At 36.9% G+C, this 19,076-nt stretch overlaps 2 protein-coding genes across 2 annotated transcripts; both read left to right on the plus strand.

The window, feature by feature from the left end:
* Positions 1–609: 609 nt before the first annotated feature.
* Positions 610–6,627, plus strand: LOC113708114 (meiosis-specific protein ASY1-like). Its single transcript, XM_072065338.1, has 22 exons — positions 610–717; positions 843–899; positions 1,720–1,816; positions 1,899–1,967; positions 2,055–2,147; positions 2,472–2,595; positions 2,702–2,771; positions 2,881–2,919; positions 3,355–3,483; positions 3,569–3,682; positions 3,783–3,825; positions 3,914–3,955; positions 4,032–4,156; positions 4,290–4,302; positions 4,398–4,474; positions 4,568–4,666; positions 5,270–5,420; positions 5,502–5,578; positions 5,670–5,727; positions 5,821–5,987; positions 6,096–6,233; positions 6,322–6,627. Exons 1-22 carry the CDS (start codon positions 715–717, stop codon positions 6,373–6,375), a joined length of 1,839 nt encoding a protein of 612 aa, XP_071921439.1. The 5' UTR covers positions 610–714; the 3' UTR covers positions 6,376–6,627.
* A 157-nt stretch (positions 6,628–6,784) lies between these two features.
* LOC113708069 (pentatricopeptide repeat-containing protein At2g03380, mitochondrial-like) lies at positions 6,785–9,312 on the plus strand. The gene has a single exon (XM_027230524.2). The coding sequence runs from the start codon at positions 6,988–6,990 to the stop codon at positions 8,905–8,907; it is 1,920 nt and encodes a 639-aa protein (XP_027086325.1). The 5' UTR covers positions 6,785–6,987; the 3' UTR covers positions 8,908–9,312.
* The last annotated feature ends 9,764 nt before the right edge of the window (positions 9,313–19,076 follow it).

The following is a 19,076-nucleotide window of genomic DNA, read 5'->3' on the forward strand; positions in this document are numbered from 1 at the left end:
AAAGGTAATAGAATATAATTGTGTAAAAACCATTTATGAAATAGAATTACAATATATCAATGCGACAATCATTCATGAAATTGGGTTGGGTAGTGCAATAGGAGGGATCGTGAATAGGAAGTTTTGAGTTTAAAACCTCCTTCTTATATATATTAAAAAAAAAAAGGTCAAAATATACAAAAAAAAAAACCCATGAAATTATATAAAGAAAAAATGGAAAACAAGAAAATTCCATAGGCAACATTCACACAATAACCTAATATTTTTTACTCTTTTTGTTTAATTTCTTACCAATTAAATGTACGCCGGCTTAATATGATTAATCCGTCACCATAATTTATTTTGTCATAAATTACAGAAAGTAAAAGGAAAAAATCGTAAATTCCTTACTTATTATTTTCTCAAACCACAAAAATAGAAAAGACGAATGCCACTGTTCATTCAAATACCCCGACTTTTAAAGAGAAATACAAGTCTGCCCCTCCCCTCATGCAATCCACATTGCCCAATTAACCACAGTTAATTGCAATTAACCACGCGTTAACTTTGACGTCTCTATATAAACTCCCGCCAGTTTTCTTCTTCTTCTTCTTCTTCGTTCCATTTCAGCATCTTTCCGTTTTACTACAAACGCATTTCAAATTTTTCTTTCCTTCTTTCTCGCCAAGTTTTCCAACTCTCTCTCTCTAACAGATTCTGGAACGAGAAACAAAAATGGTGAGCTAAGATAATCTCTTCGAGATTTTTAGCATTCCTTCAAACTTCGTCGCTTTTTCTCAGCTCCAATCGCGTGCGGCATGAATTTCCAGAAATTTTAACCATGAATTCCTCTTTGTTTTCAGGTTGTTGTGCAGAAAGTGAAGGAATCGGAGATTACCGAGCAGGACTCGCTGCTGCTGGTGATTTGATCCATTGATTTTTTTAAAAAATGTTTTACGTTGTTAAAAGTTTGAGTACTAGTAGCGTTTTCTTCTATCTTCAACGTTCGGTATGCATGTTGCTCGAGTTGATGGTGCTGTTATTTCGTCTTTTGTTTTGATTAATTTGATCGGATGATGCAATGGAGCTGTTTCCGTCATTTTTAGTTGCCATATTTTCTGATCTTCTTTTTGCTATACTTCGTGTAGAATTTTGATCGCTGGAGGTTCTATCTTTGGATGATGAATGAAAAATTACACAAATCATGGCCTAATGTAGTTTCCAGATATTGATTTTTGAAGCAGTTTGCGTCCTTGAGTATTTCTCATAAGAATTTTACTGTATTGGAGTTTTATCTGGAGATATTGCGCTTTTAAATGATGAATTCTGCCTGATGTTTGCTTGTTCATCTCATGTGTTTTGATCAAGTTCATCATATTGCTCTTCGAGATTAGAGAGTAGAGGAGTATTACGCAAATTGTACACACAATTAGCATTGAATTTAGTTATAGTTGTTTAATTACTCGGTTATCCAATGGAGAGATCTGATTCGTCCCCTGTTTTGGTTAATTATGTGCTATAATCTCTGTTAATCATAATATAAGTCTAATTTACCCAGTTCTCCCTGGTAAAACCTCCTGCAAAACTGAAAATGGTGATTTTCTGTTTATTTTACTCGGAGCAAATCTCGATTGTGTTTTAGATTATTTTCTTTGGTTAAGGTTTCTAATATCTGAATACTCTTATCTGTTGGGGACACCACGAGCCGCTCCATCTTATTTTATCTGTGATAATCAACAGACCAGGAATCTGCTGCGAATTGCAATATTCAACATTAGTTACATCAGGGGCCTTTTCCCGGAGAAATATTTCACTGACAAATCTGTTCCAGCCTTGGGTAAACTTTCTATCACACACTTGTGCTAAATGTGCTTACTGAGTTTCGGGATTGATTCTATTACTCTCTGCCTTATTATCAGATATGAAAATTAAGAAACTAATGCCAATGGATGCGGAGTCACGCAGACTCATTGACTGGATGGAAAAAGGCCTGTCTATCTCCTTATCTGCTGGAATTATAGCTCAGAATCTTATTCTCTCTATTTTATTTCACGCATGTTTCTTTTCATTTGTAGGTGTTTATGATGCATTACAGAAGAAGTACCTGAAAACGCTTCTCTTTTGTGTGTGTGAAGCCGTTGAAGGGCCAATGATTGAAGAATATGCATGTAAGATGCTACAATTTAAATTTGCTCTGCAGGAATTTGTGGTCGTGGAGATAATGTTGACAACACCGTATCATCTTTTACATGTGATATTTTGTACAACAACACTAAATCATGAATTCAGACAAAGACAGTTGCATTTTAGTTTTTTTCTTGAGGAACTACCTTTGTGCTTCTACAGCTTAGGTTCATACCACTTTAAAATTTGCTTAGTGATGAACATAATACATAAAGCAGGACATAGATACTGCTCTCTGTTTTAGGAAATTTGTTTTTTTAACATTCCACTGTTGCTTTGGTCATATATTAACACATTTGTTCCCACAGTTTCTTTCAGTTATCCAAATTCTGATTCTCAAGAAGTTTCAATGAACATTAATCGTTCTGGAACCAAGAAGGGAGGGACCTTCAAATGCAATTCCACAAAAGAAGTTACTCCCAATGAGATGAGGTAGTTCAAGCAAGATAAGTGGATCTAGATTCTGGTTGTTGTTATGTTGAAAATGTTACTTTATTTCAAGAGTGGCTTGGAGTTTTATGCAAGCCATTGTTTTCAGGAGTTCTGCATGTAAGATGGTCAGAACATTGGTTCAACTGATGAGAACTCTGGACCAGATGCCAGAAGAGGTACTTTACTGTTATTTTTAAACTTAAATTGAAATTACTTCTGTTACTCATACTTGAGGTCATTTTCTGTTTCCATGATTCTAAACCTAACATACTTATTTTCTTTCAGCGTATTATCCTGATGAAGCTCTTGTATGAGGATATCACGGTATGTGCTTTATCAAGTTATAATTTACCAGTTATTTCCACCACTCATTGTATTATTGAGTTTCTAAAGAACTTTAATAACTATTATTTGAGTTTCAGGTAGTTAAATTGTATACACACATAGATTGTCTATCCATTTTCTTCTTTGGAGTACATGACACAGAAATTGAAATATTCAAGGATTCCCATAATTTACTGTCATACTCTTTGAGGTATTCTAATCTTCTATATCGGAAATATTTAGGTAATTAGTATATGAGGGGGATAGTTTAGTCTTCTGTTAGGACTCGAGTAGTTATGGCCATGCATATGGCAGGTATCTCATGGATTAATCCACCTCCATAAAGTTGCATTTATGGATTCTTTAAAGTTGTGCATTTGCTTGGCTTCCTTATATTGTCCACATAAAGTAAGAGAAAAACTCTTGATCTTGCAGCCTGCTGATTATGAGCCTCCTTTCTTCCGAGGCTGCACAGAAGAGGAAGCTCAAAATCCCTGGAGTAAAATTCCTCTCAAGATGGAGGTTGGAAATGTCAACAGCAAGCATTTGGTACTAACTCTGAAGGTAAATGATGTAGCTGCGGGAAATTATGCTATTTAGGTCAAGGGCTGCATCTAATCCACATTGATTGTGATGGGAACTTGTGTAGGTTAAGAGTGTGCTTGATCCTTGTGAGGATGAACATGATGAAAACCAGGATGAAGTGAGCTTGGGAGCTGCTGATTCTTCTCAGACTGACGGAGATAGTGATTCTGATAGTGATGTAATGTCTCAATAGCACTTTCTGTTTAAACTTTCCCTCTTGCATACATAATTCAAGATGTTGCAACATACTAAAACTTTTTAACTGGAATTCATTTCAGGCCAGTATGTCAGATGAAGATCAATACATAGTTGCGCCAGTCGGTAAATGGACATTATTGTGTTGTGCTTTGCAAATTCTTGAAGATTCACCTTTTTTATGTAATTCAGCAAATAATTATTCTTTTGGCAGAAAAGCAGCAGGGTCCTGAAAATGGCACCACTGTTGACGAAGGTATACATCTACTTGCTTAAAAAATAATACTGGACTTCAGGATCACAATCTGATCCATGGCAAGCTATTTGTTCAGATGATACTCAGGATCCGGCAGAGGATGGACAACAATTAGAGCGGGTAAAGGACTGGATCAACACGTACCACCTTGAAACCATTGAACTTACTGACATTCTCGCAAACTTTCCAGATATCTCAGTGGTAAGCAGTAGTTTATATGGTGAAATTATGTTAAAGAAAATCGATCTCTTTGAAAATCTTCTAATAAGCTTAATTAAGCACCTTCATAGTAAAGGAGTATGGTTCATGCTATCATTGTAAATTTCTATTGCAGGTTTTGATTGAAGGTAACTCAGAGACCTGTTTTGTGCTAAAGCTGATTACAAAACAAACTTACTGTTGCCACTGTTTCATCATTTCGTCCTGGTTTTACTCGTATCAGAAATCATGGATAAGCTCATTAAGGAAGGTGTACTATCAAAATCTGGTGAAGACAGTTATAATATCAACAAAAAGAAGGTAGCACTTTTTCATTGGTTGATTAGCATTTTTTACTCATATTTGTTGTCGTGTCTTAATTTTTTTCCCTTTTTGGCAATGTGTCAATTGCAGAAATTTGACTATGACTTTGATGTTGTGAAAGAAGAAACCAATGTTCAAATGTTACCAATTGGAAAGTACAGTACAGATGATGGTCTTATGTACATGAAGGTGAGTTATTTTGAAATTTCTTGTCCACGTTTGGCAAAATTTAATATCATTTAGCAGCTAATCTTTTGGACCATCAGAATTTCCTCTGTAAAGCATGTCAACCTCATTTAAGGATACGTTGCAGCATACTACTGAGCTCATGAGTATGCAATATGAGCTGCCATTGGTTTTATGTAACCAGAAAAGGAAATAGAAAGAACTGCTGAAGAGTGTGCTATGTTGTCTACTTTATGCTTAAATTTTTAGTTGGGTCTATTGATTCTTTATTGCCTGATTACTATGGAAATGCAACAATTGTTGTTTTTGTTTCAAGAAGAGATTTTTTTCCAATTCGACTACTGCACATCCTCTGGAACCGATGGGCAGAGCTGCTTTGTTTTTTATTGCGAGTCCGGTTTGATTGACTAAATAAGAATTTTGAGGTAAAACGTGGAAAATAAGAATCTAAATAAAGGGTAGGATAACTTGGAGTTCATCAAAATTCGGTTATCCCTGCATCACATTTGACGAAGACTGTGGTTATGAAGTCAAGTTGCTCTCCAGGTCGCTATTTCTTTCCTATATTCCTACATAGCTTGTAAAATGGTTCTCTCTTTTTTTCAGGCTTTGTATCATGCTCTCCCAATGAACTACATCACTGCTGCAAAGCTTCAGAGTAAACTCGATGGAGAAGCCAACCTGACCACTGTGCGGAAGTTAATAAATAAAATGACCCAAGATGGCTTTGTTGAGGCTAACAGTAACCGCAAATTAGGTACATTCAGTTCAAACACGTCGTCTAGTCTTTATGTTTGGAAGCAGCTGTATCATTTACATTTTTCAGTTTTCGTCTTAGGGAGGCGAGTCATACACTCAGACCTGACAGAGAAAAAGTTGTTGGAAGTCAAGAAAGCCCTGGACTTGGATGCCATGGTGATAGTCGTCGTTTTTTACACTTTCACTTAGAAGGCTTATATAATAGTGCACGTCTTTAATTATTCCTAATCAACTTTTTTATGGCCAGGATGTGGATGTGAATGAATCTACTAAAAAGGCCAACCGTCCAGAGATTGAGGCAAATGGTACTTGATCATATCTCCTCTGTACTTTTGGATGAGAGAGATGACTCTTGCATGCTGTAATGGAAATTAATGATGTTGTTGGTGGCTAATTAGGAAATAGTCACAAGGATTTGTCCACCTGTGGTGGCCTTCACTCTATTGGATCAGATCTTACACGTACCAGAGGCCGATCTGATGGATATGAGAATGGCTCTATTAGGAGCGAGCACACCGTCTCAAAGAGAAAGGAGCACGGAAATACGCCCATGAGTAGAGCTGAGGTTTTTTCAGTCATGAAATGACAAAAACCATCTATTGAAAGCAACACAATTCTATCTGTTTGTTGATATATTTCAGTGGTTTGATTTTAACGTATTGGCGTTTGACAGCCCGTGGCTTCTGGGGAGAGTTTTGCTGCTGGGGCTGAGAATGGCAGAGAAAAATCAAACGCAAATCTCCAAGATGAAGTTGACACTGTTTTATGTAGCAGGTCTACACAAGGCAAGCGTTACAGGAAAGCAAGCACGGTATGCTCTAAATTTGCCGCCATAAACTGGTTAGATATTTGTCATCCTGATATAATTCTCTCCTGAGATGTACCATTTTCTTTCACAGGTCAGAGAGCCAATCCTTCAGTACATAAAGCGCCAGAAATCTCAAGCTCAGTAGAAGCAGTATAACGGTTGTTTTTCGGGTTTACTCTTCTGTTTCTTCAGACATTATTGTATTATACAAGCTTTCAAAAGGCTGTAGTATGTCCAATCCCGGGTCATATCTGTTTCCTAGAGATTTAGAAACTTCTTTAAGTTCTTTCCTGTTTTATCTACAGTAGTTAGTTGAATGAGTGGATTCCATGTTTGTCATACATGCCAAATGTTCTATTAACTTCTTCAAATTGCAAATTAAATAGTACCAGTGGTATTAAAATTCTTATTCCCACCTCCTCGTGTCTTGGGTTTTTATTTATTTATTTATTTTCCATTTTCTGTCCTCTATCGGGATTATATATGGATTTTTCCGTAGTGTTTTAAGAATCATGTTTGATTTATTGAAGTAGACAGACTTTGGGTTATGTCTTTATGATATGTGATTGTCCACGCTTAAGTACTAGCAAAATCTCGACATTGAAAATTGAGTAAATGTGTGTTCATTGTCCCATGAGTTACACCCTTTTTTGTCCCCTCCTCAGAATAATTTGACACGAAGAAATATTTGACATATCCGTATATTTGTACACCAACTTCTATTTAGCTACCCAGATGCGACTCTACTGCCATTTGGATGAGACTATTTTGGACTGTTCGTAGACAAATTTCTTCTGTTAACACTACCAATTTCAAATTACCTACCCCAGTTCAACTCAACCATTTGCTTCAACTCTGCAGCAATTCTAAAGCGCTAAACCAAGGAAAACAGGCCCATCAGCAAATCATCATTAATGGGCTTCAACAGAATTATTTCATGTCTACCAAATTGGTTCAAATGTATGCAGACTGCAACAAGATAGAGATCGCCCGCCGGTTGTTTGACAAATTGTCTGAACCAAACGTGTTCGCTTGGACTGCTATCATTGCGTTCTACTCGCGAAATGGGATTTTTAACGAGTGCATATTCACTTACAAAGAAATGAAACTCAAGGGTGTGTTGCCTGATAATTACGTGTTTCCGAAGGCTTTGAAAGCGTGCGCTGTGAGTTTGCATTTAGAAGTTGGCATTCAGCTTCATAAAGATGTAATTGTGTGTGGAGTGGAAATTAATGTCCGGGTTTGCAATGCTTTGATTGATATGTATTCAAAATGTGGGGAGCTTGGTTCTGGAAGGTTGGTTTTTGATCTTATGGTGGGGAGAGATTTGTTGTCATGGAATGCAATGATTTCAGGGTACGTATATAATGAATTTGCTGAGCTGGCTGTGGGAATGCTGGGGTCTATGAGATTGGATGGGATGGAGCCTGATATTGTAGCTTGGAATTCTGTAATGGATGCTTATTGTCGAATGGGGCAATGTGACGACGCATTGAAAATATTTAGGCAGATTGAGGAACCTACTGTAATATCATGGACAATTTTGATATCTGGTTATTCTAGAATAGGAAAACATGTAGAAGCTCTGGATCTTTTTAGGACTATGGTTCGCCGAGGAAAAGTTTGTCCGGATGTAGACTGCCTTTCCAGTGTCCTTGCTGCCTGTCAACATTCTGGGGTGTTGAGATTTGGACAAGAGATTCATGCTTCTGGGATTAAAGTTCAACTAGGGAATGCATTTTACAAGTCAGCTGGGCCTGCCTTGGCTGCCCTATACGCCAAGTGTGGGAGAGCTCAAGACGTAGAGCATGTATTTGGCTTGATGGATACGTCTGATGTTGTAACTTGGAACGCCATGATTCTTGGCTTTGCCGAATTAGGAAGGGTGGATTCGGCTGTGAAGTGCTTCACAGACATGCAAAGCATGGGAATTAAGAATGATCACACAACAGTTTCCACTCTTTTGCCAGTATGTGACCTGAAACTCGGGAAACAAATCCATGCCTACATTATAAAAGGCAATTTTACTCTAGCAAGTCCGGTTTGTAACGCACTCATTCACATGTATGCCAAATGTGGAGATGTTGATATTGCCTATTCGGTATTTTCTCAAATGGAATCGCGGGATTTGGTATCATGGAATACAATGATTCGAGCCTTTGGAATGAATGGCTGCGGCCAAGCAGCTGTTAAACTCCTTGAAGAGATGTGTAGTTCTGGTGTTAGCCCCAGCTCTTTGACATTCGCTTCTGTGCTGTCAGCTTGCAGTCATTCTGGTCTTGTAAACGAGGGTCTCAAGATTTTCGACAGGATGAGCACTGATTTTGGCTTCAAACCTCAGACAGGACACTTTACATGTCTTGTTGATTTACTAGCACGTGCTGGTCAGCTGGATGATGCTGTTGACTTCATCAGAAAAATGCCTCATGGGCCTGATAAACATATCTGGGGTTCTATACTTGCTGCCTCTCTAGAACAGCAAAGCATAAGAATTGGAGTCCTGGCTTCAGAGCATCTGGTCAATCTGGAGCCAGAAAATGCTGGACACTACGTGACATTGTCAAATCTATATGCTAAAGCTGGAAGACCAGATGATGCTGTGAGAGTACGGAGGTTAATGGAAAGCAGAGGATTGGTCAAGCAATTTGGATATAGCAGTGTCAGTAGTGGAAGCTGAATTAGCGGCACCATTCAATTCTCAAAGGGTTTGTTCAAGGCATCTGTGACTCGAAAGGTTATCAGTCAATAGTGCCTCAAGAAATGCGACCGAGGATTTGAAGCCAAGGAAATGCCATCTTTGTAACTTTCATCTAGGAATGTAAATTCAATATTTTCTTGAGGGCGGATGTGCTAAAATGTAGTAATTAGTATGTCTCCAAACGTGGTCAAATTAGATGATTGAACAAGTATAAACTAGACTAATCTCGGATTAAAGGTTAGCTGTATGGTGACCAAGCCACAAAGCTGGGGTACATACCAAGACCCCATAATATTATAGAATTGAAGCAAAGTACAGAAACCTGTTTTGGTTCAACTATACTGGAAACAACGATCACACTAATCAAAATCCTTTTCTCTTTCACCATTTCATCTTGTTCTAGCTTGATGATGGAAGCTGTCCTTCCATGAAGGATGAGAATACAGCAAGTGCGCGAGCGGGCTGATAGCGAGGAACCAAAAGTCCAGCTCCTCGTACGGTCACAAATGTTAATTCTGATATTCCACCACATATCCTCCAACCTGATCAATCCTGATTTAGATCACGTTTATTCAACACTAAGTGTTGGACAGAAATAAAAATGACTTGAAAAAGGTATAATACATCTGAGATTCAGCCTTTTGTTACCTCGCCTTGGGTGTGCCAAGGATGAAAAGTGGTTTTCCTTTTCACAGATACCTCTAACTTGTTTATCGCATACCTAGTTGCCGTCAGTCACAGGTATTAAAGTCATTTGTATCTCCACTTCAATTCAAAATTGTTCCATTTTCTTAGTTTACACATGAAATGGAAAGGTAGAATCTCGTTAATGCTAGCTTTTACACAACCACAAGGTCATCACTTAGTTACCTATAAATCCACAAGTTGATGCCACTTGCCATTAGCTCCTTGATTGTAGGTAAAACTGTGTCCGGTTCAAAGACTCGGCCGAGACCGAGACGATTCGACCGAGTTGTCACCAGAACAGGGCTTTCCATTTCAATACCGAGACGAGATTACTCCGAGATAATGGATCGCCGAGAACTCGGCCAAGACGTCTCCGAGAAAGATAAAAGTGGCCGAATTGCCTTGAATTAACTCGAATTTTTATTATTTTTGCTATTTTTTTATTATCAAAAATTTGCATCTGGTCGAGACCGTCACCAATACGTTGAAACCAATATGGAACGGTCTGTGTCATGACCTTGACCGCAACCACGCCTTTGAACCATGGTCTGGACTATCTGTCCAATTAATGGAGTTGCTATAAATGAAAATCCAAGTAACAGAACTATGTTGGTAATTCAGAGTAAAGTGTACAGAAACGCACATATATTGGAATAATGATTTTAAATAATGTAATGGTATGATTCCATACGTACCTGCACAAACTCGAAGGTCCAGATGTTCCTGTTGTAGTCGCATGAAGTGATTTTTGCACGTCAGGATTGTTTAGGTAGGATAATGCATAATCATCCGCCCATGGATCTGCTCCAGATATCTATTTCAATCATGGAACAAAGGTGATTTGATATTTCATTCAGATGAGAATAGAGAGGTGATAATGTCATAAATGAAGAATCACATTCTACCGAAGGAGTATTTGAAGCAGAAGATCACAAGGGAGAATATATGTCATAATAATTGATATTGCCAAGTGCCTTTCCCTCTTGTTCTAGGTAGTTTACACAAGCATCTGATACGGAACCATCTGTAGCAACGCAATTTGTAACTAAACCTTAATACATTTCATCAGGTATTAGGCTGTGTGACCACAAAAAATCATGTTGCCCCTTCCATTCCGTTTCTGTATCCAGAATTGCATTTCCAATCTGAAAATAACAAGAAATATCACCATTAGATGCAGAACATATAGATTGTAGATGTTCAAACAACAAACGTTCATGGAACCAATAAAGGAAAAAGAAGAGATTAAAACTGACTGCAATTCCTTTCAAGTTGATCACTGCTTGGTTAGTTATTTTGTTGTTATGGAGGACAAGTTGAGGTACGTGATGGCCAGCAAAAGAGGTTTGCTAGAAGTGTTTTCAGATTCGACAAAATAGTAAAAGAGAGCTCGACCAACCTTAGGATCAACAGTGACGTACCCAGAATACAGATCAAAATTCACTCGTTTTGGTTGCCCTGGCAATGCCATGATTTTGTTGGCCTCCTTCAACCCCTCGAGGTCCAATGTAAACTGGGCAATACTCGTTTGTTGAATCCTCATCATCAATTTGATCTCTTTAAGCTCTGCGAATTGACAAATTTTGGTAGAGTCTCGAATCCTTTTCCATCATTACATTGTACAACAGAAACTATACAGGCTTATCAGGGTAAGGTATAAGACTTGTCTGCCTTTCGTCCTTGACAGGTTGAGCATAAGCTATAAAAGTGATTGTTAGGAAATAGATGTTTACTCAACAGTACTATATGATAATTGTTTCCAAACAAATTCACCTTGCCATTTCATAACTGGAAATTTTGTAGGGGAAAATAAAATTCAGTCTTCAATGTTTGTTTATGACTCGATTCGGCATTTAGGTAAACATGCTGGTACAATAACATATTACCATTTTATGAAGGAAAAGCGTACTAGTTTCTCTGCAAAATATTATTATTAATTCGTTAAGGTGCTAAATTATCATTCAAAGTCCATATTCTGCAACTTGATTTTGTTGGAAAGCTGTTTCAAGTTTTGAAATTTGACTCAAAATTGGATGGCCAAATTCCAATTTCTTGCTCTTTTTCCATTCTGCCTTTCGCGTTTTCAAGAACTTCGAACTTTTCTTCCTTGATGATAGCATTAAGAATCTGGATTTTTTGAACTTCCTACTTCAAAACCATTATATTGTTCATTTACCACATGTCATCAAACAAGAAGAGCTTGAATGTATGGTGCTTTCATCCTTCCCATGCCTGCAACGTAAAGATGTTGTTAGGACTGGCTTAGGAATAAATAAACTAAAGTTGGAACAAAATAGGTGGTATAACCGACCATATAATATTTAAGCGATATAATCGACTATATAATGATTAAGCGGTAAAATCGACCATATAAAAGGGTTGTGGCAACCTAATAAAAACAAATAACAAAGCAAAATAAAAGACATCAAAATTTGCGTTGTTCGGTCAAATTGACCTACGTCCATAGACGAGGGAGGAGCAATATTTCTACTATCAACAAGAAATACAAAAGCAGTAGGAAAGTGGTTCCTAGGCCACAATGGTACTTACAAAATGTTTAGGAAATATTCATAAACTCAAAACAAGAGAATCTAAAATATTTGACTATAAATGGGTTAGATGACCCAAGAAACTAATAGCTCATATAATGCTCTCTTGAGCGACGCGATTTAAAACCTTCATAAGGCTCCTTTATTTATAGGAAACCAAAGGAAGAATTCCTTTGGCTTCTATCGATGTGGAACGAAGCAAAAAACGCGTTGGTCAACAAACGCGTCGTTCAACAAATTTTCACCTTGATGAGTCCCCAATATTGACAATAGCAAAATTGCTCCACCTTCTCCATATAAATCCCAATGGACCTAAATCATGAACAATGAACACCAACCAAGTCCAAGCACTGCTTGAACTTGTAAACTGGAAGAAACTTTGTAAACATGTCAGCAGGATTCTCCTTGGTATTGATCTTTCGGACAAGGATTTTCCCTTCAACAATGATATTCTGGATATATAATGATATTTTATATCAATGTGTTTTGTTCTCTCATGATACATCTACTCTTTAGTCAAGTGTATAGTACTTTGACTATCACAGTGAATAACTGTAACACCTTGATGTAGATTAAACTCGCCAAATAAGCCCTTCAATCACAAGGCTTCTTTGATTGCCTTGGTCACTGCCATGTATTCTGCCTCCGTAGTAAATAGAGTCACAACGGGTTGTAAAGTAGCTTTCCAACTGACTGCACAATCCCTAATGCAGAATACATAGCTTGAAAGTGATCTTCTTCTGTCAAGATCCCCGACGTAATCTGAATCTACAAAATCAACCAGCGTGATTTTATTTCTTCCAAACTCCAAACAAATGTTTGAAATCCCTTGCATGTATCTGAAAATTTACTTCACAGCCTGCCAATATTCTTTACTTGGACAAGACATATATCTACTAACAACATTGACTGCTTGTGAAATATCTGGATGACTACAAACCATTGCATACATAATACTGCCGACTGTACTGGAATAAGGAACCCGTGTCATATAATTTTTCTCTTTATCTGACTGTGGTGATTGAGCAGCAGATAGCCGAAAATGGCTAGCAAGAAGAGTACTTACAAGTTTTGCATTTTTCATGCCAAAGCGCTCTAAGACTTTCTTTAGGTAATTTTCTTGAGTCAAAAACAACTTCTCTGCTTCTCGATCTCGCTTAATATCCATGCCAAGAATTTTCTTAGCTGCTCCTACATATTTTTTTTCAAATTTACTACTTAACTGTAATTTCAAAGTGTGAATTTCTGACACATTCTTGGCAGCAATGAGCATATCATCAACATAAAGCAGCAAATAAATGAAAGAACCATCATTTAACTTTCGGAAGTAAATACAACTATTATACATGCTCCTCAAATAACTATGACCCAACATAAAAGAATCAAACCTTTTATACCATTGTCTTGGAGACTGTTTCAATCCATATAAGGATTTCTTTAACAAGCAAATATGGTCTTCCTTACCTTCAATTTCAAAATCTTGGGGTTGTCTCATATAAATTTGTTCTTCAAATTCGTCATCTAAGAAAGCTTTCTTAACGTCGAGCTGTTCTAACTCCAAAGTATACATGACAACTAAAGCAAGCAAAACACGAATAGAGCTATGTTTAACAACAGGTGAAAACACATCATTAAAATCAATACCTTATACCTGGTTATAGCCCTTTGCAATCAATCGTGCTTTATATCTTGCATCTTCAACCCCTGAAATACCTTCTTTTTTCTTGAAGATCCATTTGCAACTACCTATTTTCTTATTTGACGGCGGTTTTACAAGAACCCAAGTTTCATTCTGATGAAGAGATTCAATTTTTTCATTCATCGCAATCAACCACTTTGCAGAATCATCACAAGAAACTGCTTCTGAATATATGGAAGGTTCACTAACTGCATCAGTTTCTTCTGTAGCAGACAAAGCATATGTAGCTAAATTTGTATATCTTTGTGGTGGTCGAATGTCTCTCCTTGGTCTATCTCTGGCTATGAAATACTCTTTTTCTTCTAAACTATCTTCAACAGTAGATTCAGGTGCATCTACTGGCACTTGCTGAATAGAAGATTTGGTTTGAGAAGAATCAGAACTGCCAATATCAAGCTCCACCTGCTTCTGTGTACTTTCAGTAATACAAGGACTAGAAGACTCCTTCTTGGAAGATAACATAGACAATTCATCAAAAGTAACATCTCTACTGATTACAAATTTTGGAGATTTGGGATCAGGAAACCATGATCTGTATCCTTTCACCCCAGAAGCATACCCAAGAAAATTGCACTTTTTAATCCTAAACTCCAATTTTTCATCATTCACGTGCATGTATGCTAGACACCCAAAAACTTTTAAATTGAAATAATCAGCAGGAGTATCTGATCGAACTTTCTCAGGAGTTTTGAAATTTAGAAATGCAGAAGGAGAACGGCTGACAATATAACAGGCCATATTGATTGCCTCTACCCAAAAGTCGTTTGTCAACTTTGCATTGGAGATCGGATATCTCGCTCTCTCCAAAAATATTCTGTTCATACGTTCGGCCATACCATTTTGTTGAGACTTCATTCTGATAGTGTGATACCGAATAATTCCTTCATTCCTACAAAATTCATTAAATTCGCCTTCACAAAATTCCATACCATTATCTGTTCTCAACCGCTTTATATGTTTTCCTGTTTGTTTCTCAATCAAAACTTTCCATTGCTTGAAAGTTAGGAAAATATCATTTTTATGCTTAAGAAAATATATACAAACTTTTCTTGAATAATCACCAATGAAAGTCAACATGTACCTGGCACCTCCTTTGGAAAGAGCACGAGAAGGGCCCCATAGATCTGAATGAATGTAATCAAAAGTACCTTTTGTCTTGTGAATTGCTGGTGAATTGAAGCTGACTCTTTTCTGCTTCCAAAAAATACAATGTTCACAGAATTCCAATGGTCTGGTACTTTGTCCACAAAGAAGCTTTCTTTTGCTTAGTATGTCCAATCCTTTTTATTCATGTGCCCCAAACGCATATACCATAATTTGATGATGTCGGTATCTGACAAAGATGATGTTGAAATAGTAGCAGCACCTGTAACAGTAGATCCCTGAAAAATATATAAAGTATCAGATCTGTGTGCTTTTATAACAACAAGAGCACCTCGAGTGATTTTGAGAACTCTATCTCCACCTGAATACCTGCACCCAATAGACTTAAAAGTGCTCAAAAAGATGAGATTTTTCTTCAAATCTGGAACATGTCTAACATTTGTGAGCGTCCTCACAATACCATCATACATTTTAATCCGAATTGTACCTTTGCCAACAACTTTACAAACGGCGTTGTTACCTATTAAGACAACTCCACCTTCAGTTGATCCATATATTGAAAATCAGTCCCTATTAGGACACATATGATATGAACAACCCGAATCTAAAATCCACTCACTGTTAGACCTAAAATTATTTTCTGTTACACAGAAAATGATTCCATCATTCTCATCAACGGCAATACTACCCTCGGTACTTTCACTCCTTTTCTCCTTTTGCTTTTCTTTATTTTTCAATTTAAAACAATCAGAGATAACATGACCCTTCTTTTTACAATAGTTGCATACCATATTTTTATGTCTGGATTTTGATCTACTTCTATTTCTGTGTTTCTCTTTTCATATCTACCCCGAATAAACATGCCATCGGTTTGATTCCTACTAATTTTCCCAATAATATCTCTATCTATCTGCTCTTAGATTTTAATGCAGATTTAATTTTTCAATACAAAATTGTTTCCTTTTCATAAATCATAATATCACGGAAATGTTTAAAAGATTGAGGAAGGAAACACAAAAGTAATAGGGCTTGATCTTCATCATCAATTTTTGAATCTATATTTTCCAAATCCATAATAATGGAATCAAATTTATCAAGATGTGAGACTATAGATGTACCTTCAAACATTCGAAGCATATACAAACTCTGTTTCAGATATAACCGATTCTCAATTATTTTCTTCATATACAATGCTTTTAATTTGTCCCACATAACCTTGGCCGAAGTCTCCATTGTTACCTCAAGCAATATCTCATCGGAGAGATTTAAGATTATGCTGGATTTGGCCTTCTTATCCATATCGACGAAATCCGCATCATTTACATCTTCTGGCTTTTTTTCATTTCTCTGAATTGCCAAATCAACTCCGTCTTGAACAAGAATGACCTCCATCTTGAGTTGCCACATTCCGAAATTGACATTCCTGTCGAATTTCTAGACAACCATCCTTGATATCGTTATTGTTGTCACAAAATCTGTAACTTGAAGTTTATCTCAATAAACTAGTCAAACAAATATACAAGTCTCATGAGCCCCACAGGGTGAGCGGACCCACAGGGATGAATGGGCCCTATGAGATGAGCGGGACCCACAGATAAATGATTCTCACGAGTGAACGAGCCCCACGAGATGAACAGACCCCACAAGTTGAACGAGCCCCACAAGATGAACCTATCTTCCAAAATATATTAACCATCTCTAATACCAATTTGTTAGGACTGACCCAGGAATAAACAAACTAAAATTAGAACAAAATAAGTGACATAACCGATCATATAATACTTAGGCGGTATAACCGACCATATAATGATTAGGCGGTAAAATCAATCATATAAAAGGGTTGTGGCAATCCAATAAAAATAAATAACAAAGCAAAATAAAAGACACCAAAATTTACGTGATTCGGTCAAATTGACCTATGTGCACAGACGAGGGAGGAGCAATATTTCTACTATGAAGAAAAAAATATAAAAGCCGTAGGAAAGTGGTTCTTAGACCACAATGACACTTACAAAAGGTTTAGAAAATATTTCTAAACTCAAAACAAGAGAGTCTAAAATATTTGACTATAAATGGGTTAGATGATCCAAAAAACTAATAACTCATATAATGCTCTCTTGAGTGGTGTGATTTAAAACCTTCATAAGGTTCCCTTATTTATAGGAAACCAAAGGAAGAATTCCTTTGGCTTCTGTCGATGTGGGATAAAGCAAAAAACGCATTGGTCAACAAACACGCATCGTTCAACAGATGTGATGTCTTTTCCCATGCTTGTTTCCCTCGGATTTAAAACTGTACAACTTTGTGAAACTCTTGGAGCCTAGACTGATTACTGCCAATATTGTAGATTTGATAATTCAATTTAACACTTAAATTTAATGAGATCTTAATATATTCAGATGCATTTGATAACCAAAATTAGAACATCTGAATTCATTAAGTGGTACTGAATTTTCTAGACAAAATTTGTTCAAAAAAAATAAATCATAAGTTATTCATTTATCACTTAATGTAATATACATTCAAATGTATTAAATTTAGTACTGACAATTTATTCAGTTCTTACAGCAACATCGAATTTCTTGGGTATAGATCATTATTCTCGATTCTTTTGTATCCCGTCCATTCTGCTTGTTTACCTTTAAGTACACAAATTATCAGTTATTAAGTGTTGAAATACATAACTTAAGTGGCAGAGCACAAATTAATGATAGGTTTGGAGTGAATGTGGTAATTAACCTTTTTTCTTGTTATTTTTTAATACCATGTATGCTGTATATTAGAAATATTCGATGATGTGTCTGCAAATTTGGAAAAGAAATAAAATGAAAGAAAGAAGGAAGCTATTGATCAATCAATATAAAGAGGGGCTAATAATTGCAAAAGAGCAAATTATTTGAATGGTTAATGAACTTTTGGAATCATTGAGTTTTGGCCACTGAATTATCTAAAATTTAGATTCTGGGTTATTCTATCAGATTTAATCGTTAACTATGTCCTTTTCTTTTATCTTGTAAATTATGCGAACACTCAGATCTGTCATGTTTAATGATTAAACCTAACGGAATGGTTCAAAATCTAAACTTTGAATAGTTTAATGGTCAAAACCAAACTTTTAATAATTCAATAGTCAAAATTCAACGATTCCAAAAGTTTGGCGGCGACCGAGATAATTTACTCATAAGAGAAAATGAGAGAATTAAAATTTTGATTCGCAATGTTTGGAACACAAGCAATTTTAGTCCAGTTCAAACAAAAACAAATATAATCCCAAATATTTTGCTTTTTATTCACATCTAGTCCAATTGATAAATTTTACAAATAATCTTCTATCTAAACAAAATTGTTACCTTTCAAATGCTATCATTTTTCCTTTCTTTGCTGTGGTTTCGATGATAAAAATTAACATTAAAAACATGACAAAAAATAGAGAAAAATGTAACATTAAACATCATTCCTCAATTCTTTTTTTTAAAATTACAAATAGGAAGTCTCAGATCCAAAACTTGGGCCTGTTTGGAAGGTGAGGTTTTTTAGTATTTATATAAAACTTTACTGAAAATCACTGTAGAAATTGTAGAAAAACTTTTGTAGAAAAACATGTGTGAGATGAAAAACTTTTTTTCCTTTTTCTTTTCTTTCTTTCCTTTTCTTTTTCTTTTTTTCTTTCTTTCTTTCTTTTTTCTTTTCCTTCCTTCCCCTTCCCCTTCCTTCCCCTGCGACTCCTCTTCTCCCTCTCCCGCCAACCCCCTCTACCCCCACCCCTTTTCCTCCCCTTTCCCCCGCCACTCCCCTCCCTCTCCCGCCGCCCCTCTGCCCATTCCCCTTCCTTCCCCCGCCACTCCTCTTCTCCCTGCCCCGCCACCCCCTTCTGCCCGCCATCCCTCCCTCTCCCTCTCCCGTCACCCCTTCTCCTCCCCTCTCCCTTGACGCCCCTCTTCTCTCTCTGCCCCACCCCCTCTGCCCGCCACCCTTTTTTCTCCCCCCTCCCCCATCCCTGTCGCTCTCAGCAGTCACACGCCAGAGTAATGGAAGCCATAAATTTTTTTTTTAGCTTTTGCCCGTCACCCCTTCTTCTCCCCTCTCCCCCACCACCTCTCCCTTTCTCT

The sequence above is a fragment of the Coffea arabica genome, chromosome 9c (genome assembly GCF_036785885.1).
Source record: "Coffea arabica cultivar ET-39 chromosome 9c, Coffea Arabica ET-39 HiFi, whole genome shotgun sequence".
In the NCBI taxonomy this organism is placed as follows: Eukaryota; Viridiplantae; Streptophyta; class Magnoliopsida; order Gentianales; family Rubiaceae; genus Coffea; species Coffea arabica.